The 7,079-nt window shown below is 36.4% G+C and overlaps 1 protein-coding gene across 1 annotated transcript; it reads left to right on the plus strand.

Annotated features, from left to right (window-relative positions):
* Positions 1-388: 388 nt before the first annotated feature.
* On the plus strand, positions 389-2,294 carry LOC136836975 (ERC protein 2-like). The gene has a single exon (XM_067101509.1). The coding sequence runs from the start codon at positions 389-391 to the stop codon at positions 1,925-1,927; it is 1,539 nt and encodes a 512-aa protein (XP_066957610.1). The 3' UTR covers positions 1,928-2,294.
* Positions 2,295-7,079: the final 4,785 nt, after the last annotated feature.

Here is a 7,079-nt window from a genome sequence, read left to right on the forward strand (position 1 = left end):
TATATATATATATATATATATATATATATATATATATATATATATATATAATTATAGAGGGAAGAAGGATTATTCAAAATATTTTGATCACTCACTGGACATAATACATAGCTCCCCAGGGAATCCCCAAGAACCAGCTCCCCGAAGATAGAAGTAGCAGCTACTCGGAGACACAAAATTCCCGGAATCCTGACACCGCCACCTGTCGGTTTTGAAATCTAGGGATAGAGCGAAGAGTGTTAATCTGTACTTGACAAAAGATGTTGTTCACAAGCTTGCTTACTTTCGTGCTCGAACAGTGCTTTGGCTCGGGGTTCAATTCCCCCGCGGGGTTACGTTTTATATCAGTCTTGTTATGCTCTTCATCGAAGTATTTATACTTCGTGAAATGTGCATGGACATTGTTAAATTCTTTACGTATTTCATGGCTCTGGACGACTCTGGGCGTCCGGAGGATTCTCGAACTGACAAGGACCACGATATGGTAGACGACTCCTCAGATTGTTTAGAAGACGACTCCTCAGATTGTTTAGAAGACGACTCCTCAGATTGTTTAGAAGATGATGACCCGGATTACGAAGACGACGATGATTTAGATTGTGAAGACGACAATTCAGACTATGAAGAAGTCGACGATTCGGACGACGCAATTAAGAAAAATGCAAACATCTTGAGGCTTGAGGAAGAGAACACAGCGAAGGCTCGAATGATAAAAGAACTGAATGAGAAAGTAGACAGGCTGGCTGAAGGAAGACTGCACATGGAAAGAAACATAACAGACCTGGAACGACTCCTTCAAGAAAAGGAGAAACAAATGTGCTCATTGCCAGCTGAAATGGAAAGTCTTCGAAAAGAAATAGCGCTCAAGGAGAAAGATACTCAGAGGCTCACGAAGGAAAACGAAGACAAAGACTCGAAGATAATTATTTTGGAAAGTACGGCAGTAGTTCTCGAGATGGAAAAGGAAACGTTATATCACAATTTGAAGGAAATGGAAAGTGACAGAGACAGGACCCGCATCCAATTACACAAGCTGAACGAGAACTTAGAAAGTCTCCGACGAGAGAACAAAATGAAGCAGAACCACTTTGAAAATCTGCAGAAGGAAAATGACGACAAAGACTTGAGGATAAACGATTTAATAGAAAAATTAGAAATTCTCAACACTGTTTCTCAGAGAGCTGACGAAAATTTGAAACAGCTCGAACAATGCAAGAAGGAAATGGTAGAGGCACAGAAGGAGGTAGGAAAGCTGGAAGAACAGAACTTCCAGAAGGATAGGGAGATTCTCCGACTGGAGAATGAATGCTCCCAGAAGCAAAATTTGGTCGTCGGTCTGTTGAACGAAACGAAAAGTGCTGAAGCAGAGAAGACGAATAGAAATTTGAACGAAATGACGAGGCGAAAAATCCAGCTGGAATTCGAACTGGCTGAGATGAAAGAGGAACTAGAGACGATGGAGTTTGAAAAACTGGAAGCAACAGTTGAAATTGAAAGACTCCACGAAGACAACTTCGCAAAGGATCAGAAGATCAGATCCTTGGAAAGTCAAGTGAAAATGCTTAAAGAAGAAGAGACAAATGGAACAGTGAAGGAAGAACAGTCTGCCTCAGGAAAGAAAGATGAAAAGAAAAAGGCTTTGCGTAAAACTCGATGCCTGAGGAAACCTCAGGTCAACTGCAAAGCCCTCTACCGACAGATAGACAGCATCGAGGAAGAGCTTCGCCAAATCAGGGCACAGAAGCAACCTTCCGCTGCTACCAAGAGATGCGCAAAAGCCCTGGCTAAACCTCAAGCAATCAAGAAGCCCCTAAGTACAGAAGAAGTACATAAGGCAATGAGGATTGAAACTGCAGCGAGACTCCGAAGACTGGAGCAAGACGCTAAAATGGTAAAAAATCTCTACAAGATCAACTCTGTCACTTAAGGACTCCGCAATTTTAGGAAGACGGCTGGTTTGCTAGTGGAAGAAAGAAGACAGGACTTTGATGCTGAGAAAGCTTGATGGAAATCATTCCTGGACATAGCTGTGGAAGAATTCCTAGGCGAAGAAGAGAATACAGCGACTGGTTGGACTGGCGGTAAGTGCCCGAAGATTGGACTCTCCTGCCACATACCCCTCTGGATGGGGTATCAATGCCCACTCACATATGCTAGGAAGGCAACCACTGGCGCGGCGTAAGAACCCGTAAGTTTCATGCCCACTTCATATGTGAACTGGGCTATGCATTGCATATTGGATCCCATTTTTGCATATACTCTAGTGGCAACCTCTGGCGCGGTGTAAAAACCCGTAAGTTTAATGCCTTTTATATATGCAAAATATGGGTTATGCAGTGCATATGGGATCCCATTTTTGCATATACTCTAGTGGCAACCTCTGGCGCGGCGTAAAACCCGTAAGTTTAATGCCTTTTATATATGCAAAATATGGGTTATGCATTGCATATTGGATCCCATTTTTGCATATACTCCAGTGGCAACCTCTGGCGCGGCGTAAGAACCCGTAAGTTTAATGCCTTTTATATATGCAAAATATGGGTTATGCAGTGCATACTGGATCAAATTCTTGCATATACTCTAGTGGCAACCTCTGGCGCGGCGTAAAAACCCGTAAGTTCAATGCCTTTTATATATGCAAAATATTTGATCCCAGTACGGCAGGGGCACCAAGACATCGAAGGAGTCGCTGTATTTCACCGTCGTGGGATTTGGAGATCGAAAGTTTCCTGTCTGTAGCAGAGGACTGACTGGATTGCGGATGTCATCAAGGAACCAGACGTTTCCAACGAAGTTCGTCACTGATGTAGGGTCATATAAACTGAGGATTCCATCTCTCTCGGCTAGCCGATGGAGCTGAGAATGGGGAAGGGTCCACCCCTGGCAAAAATAAACCCCCATTCAACGAAGCTCTGTTGGCGAGGATGCCCCAGGGGTGAGATCGCTTGCGATCGTTAAAGGCCCATATATATATATATATATATATATATATATATATATATATATATATATATATATATATATATATATATATATATATATATATATATATATATATATATAATATATAAGCGAATCCCACAGGAAAAAGACAGGCTGAAGTTCAGTAGTACCAAGCGCTTTCACGTTTATTGACGCATCGTCGGGGTACGAATGAGACGAAAATATGAAGAAGGTTACAAAGTAAACAAAAAAGAACAAGAATACTAGATGGCCAGTTATCAAAGGGTAATAAACAGTAAGTTAATCCAGGATAATCCCGGATCGAGTTGTCACAAACTGAACCTTAGACCACACAAAAAGAATTACTAAAATTTAGGCATACAAAATCCAAAAACATGTATAACCTTGAATACCAGATTATTAATTGCCAGGGGTTAAACAGAAAAGGTTAATCCACGGTAAATCCGGGATCACGCGGTCAAAAACTAATCCAAATATATACTTAACCATAAGGCAAGCGACTTCTTACACATTCAAATTGCAGAAACATGTATATTGATTTTGCTTATATTTATCAACAACTTTTTTAATTATTAAAGCATCAAGTTTAAATAAAGCAAGACTTAAATTTAGAACACTTTCATTATTTGACTTAATAAAACAAGATTCGATGATATTCCTTTTAACCGTGTCATTGCACGGGACTAAAGGTCTTGCTTTACTCAGTTAATAGGATGATCAAAATCTCTCATATGTACGAATAATGCATTCGATATTTGGCCAGTTCTCACAGAATATTGGTGTTGTTTGATTCTTTGTGAAAGTGGTTTTCAGTTTGTCCATAATATATTTTATCACATTCTTTACAAGGAATTTCATAGATGCAGCCAGAAACATCTTTAGGAGAATTTTTATCACTAAACTCTTAACATTAAAATTACTGAAAACAACATTTATGTTGAAAAGCTTTAAAATTCTAGGAATTTGTAAAACCTTTCATCATACGGTAATTTGAGAATATTACGCTTACTGAATTCAAGTTTGTTATTAGTTAAATAAAATATTTTCTTGGCTCTTTTCCATGCTACATCTACTAAGGTCCTTGGGTATTTAAGTTTCAAAGCAATATCATAAATAGTTTTGATCTCAGCATCAATGAACTGTGGGCTACAAACACGTAAAGCCCTTAAGAACATTCCAGAAAAAAACAGAGAATTTAACATTCTGATGGTGATTGGAATAATAATGAACAAAAGAGGCAATGTTAGTTGATTTTCGAAAGACTGAAAAGGTGAAATTTCTATCATGTCTATGGACAGTTACATCAAGAAAATTCAGATTACAATTTCTTTCTTCCTCTACAGTAAATTTTATAGAAGGGACTAAATTATTTAGCTTAACGAGAAATTCCTGGAGATTTTCGTGAACTGGCCAGATACAAAAAAATGTCATCTACATACCTAAACCATATAACTTTTCGGGGCAAAATTCTTGGTAAGAATTTTGTCTCAAAAATTCCAATGTAAATATTGCTAAGGACAGGAGATAAGGGATTATCCATAGCCATACCAAACTTTTGTACAAAAATTCCCCCATTGAAACAAAATTTACTATCTTTGATACATAACCTTATAAGTTTTGTGAGGTTTGCTACAGTTAAGGAATGTCATAACTTACTAATTCTTCCTCTAAAAATTCCAGTAAATCATCAACCGGCACTTTTTGTAAATAAAGAGACAACATCAAAACTAACCACAGTAAAATCAATTTTAAAATTCAAACTATTCAATTTGTCTATAAAATCGACATTATTTTTATATTCGTATTAGAAATGTTTCCTACCAATGGTGTAAAATTTTTACAAGCCATATAGATAAGTTATATGTGAAACTGAGCCTGTTGAACTAATGATTGGTCTATAGGGTTATTGATTTTGTGCGTCTTGACTAAACCGTAGAGATATGGTAGGGAGGGCACTGGTGGTAAACTGTTTAATTAAATGGTCAGAGCCCTTAAAAATGGATTTAATTTGTATGCTAAAATGAGAGTTAGCTGTGTGTGTGGGATCTGACCTCAGTTTCGTATAAGTTTCACTATCATTCAATAATGCCATTATTTTATTTACGTAGTCACTTTTATTCATTATTACCACTGCATTGGACTTATCTGCCTTTGTTACTTGCAATGTTTCGTCTTTTTAAGGTTTTGTAGGCCTGGAGAAATCCTTTTGGGAACATTTGGGAGGAAGGCTTGGCCATAAGCTCCATACACAATACCTTTACAAATATTGATGTCATCAGGACACAAATCATGGCTAAATTTTTCCAAATAACCGTCAAAAACACCAAAACTTAATCGATATCCTAAAGTTTTGGTGTTTCTGACGATAACCTAGACTATGTTAACATTTCAAAATCATTTTGTTATTTGGAAAAATTTAGTCATGATTTGTGTCCTAATGACATCAATATTTGTAAAGGTATTGTGTATGGTGCTATGGCCAAGACTTCTTTCTCCCAAATGTTCCTGTACGATTTCTCCAGGCCTACAAAAACCTTAAAAAAGACGAAACGTTGCAAGTAACAAAGGCAGATAAGTCCAATGCAGTGGTAATAATGAATAAAAGTGACCACGTAAATAAAATAATGGCATTATTGAATGATAGTGAAACTTATACGAAACTGAGGTCAGATCCCACACAGACAGCTAACTCTCATTTTAGCAAACAAATTAAATCCATTTTTAAGGGCTCCGACCATTTAATTAAACGGTTTACCACTCAGTGCCCCTCCCTACCATATCTCTACGGTTTAGTCAAGACGCACAAATCAATAACCCTATAGACCAATCATTAGTTCAACAGGCTCAGTTTCGTATAACTTATCTAAATGGCTTGTAAAAATTCTTACACCATTGGTAGGAAACATTTCTAATACGAATATAAAAAATAATGTCGATTTTATAGACAAATTGAATAGTTTGAATTTGAAATTTGATTTTACTATGGTTAGTTTTGATGTTGTCTCTTTATTTACAAAAGTGCCGGTTGATGATTTACTGGAATTTTTAGAGGAAGAATTAGTAAGTTATGACATTCCCTTAACTGTAGCAAACCTCACAAAACTTATAAGGTTATGTATCAAAGATAGTAAATTTTGTTTCAATGGGGAATTTTTTGTACAAAAGTTTGGTATGGCTATGGATAATCCCTTTATCTCCTGTCCTTAGCAATATTTACATGGAATTTTTGAGACAAAATTTTACCAAGAATTTTGCCTCGAAAAGTTATATGGTTTAGGTATGTAGATGACATTTTTGTATCTGGCCAGTTCACGAAAATCTCCAGGAATTTCTCGTTAAGCTAAATAATTTAGTCCCTTCTATAAAATTTACTGTAGAGGAAGAAAGAAATTGTAATTTGAATTTTCTTGATGTAACTGTCCATAGACATGATAGAAATTTCACCTTTTCAGTCTTTCGAAAATCAACTAACATTGCCTCTTTTGTTCATTAGTATTCCAATTACCATCAGAATGTTAAATTCTGTGTTTTTTATAGAATGTTCTTAAGGGCTTTACGTGTTTGTAGCCCGCAGTTCATTGATGCTGAGATCAAAACTATTTATGATATTGTTTTGAAACTTAAATACCCAAGGACCTTTGTAGATGTAGCATGGAAAAGAGCCAGGAAAAGATTTTATTTAACTAATAACAAACTTGAATTCAGTAAGCATAATATTCTCAAATTACCGTATGATGAAAGGTTTTACAAATTCCTAGAATTTTAAAGCTTTTCAACATAAATGTTGTTTTCAGTAATTTTAATGTTAAGAGTTTAGTGATAAAAATTCTCCTAAAGATGTTTCTGGCTGCATCTATGAAATTCCTTGTAAAAATGTGATAAAATATATTATGGACAAACTGGAAAACCACTTTCACAAAGAATCAAACAACACCAATATTCTGTGAGAACTGGCCAAATATCGAATGCATTATTCGTACATATGAGAGATTTTGATCATCCTATTAACTGAGTAAAGCAAGACCTTTAGTCCCGTGCAATGACACGGTTAAAAGGAATATCATCGAATCTTGTTTTATTAAGTCAAATAATGAAAGTGTTCTAAATTTAAGTCT

Source organism: Macrobrachium rosenbergii, chromosome 57 (genome assembly GCF_040412425.1).
Source record: "Macrobrachium rosenbergii isolate ZJJX-2024 chromosome 57, ASM4041242v1, whole genome shotgun sequence".
NCBI lineage: Eukaryota > Metazoa > Arthropoda > Malacostraca > Decapoda > Palaemonidae > Macrobrachium > Macrobrachium rosenbergii.

Coding starts and splice junctions, on each gene's coding strand:
- LOC136836975 (XM_067101509.1), top strand. CDS start 389: ATGTGCATGGACATTGTTAAATTCTTTACGTATTTCATGGCTCTGGAC.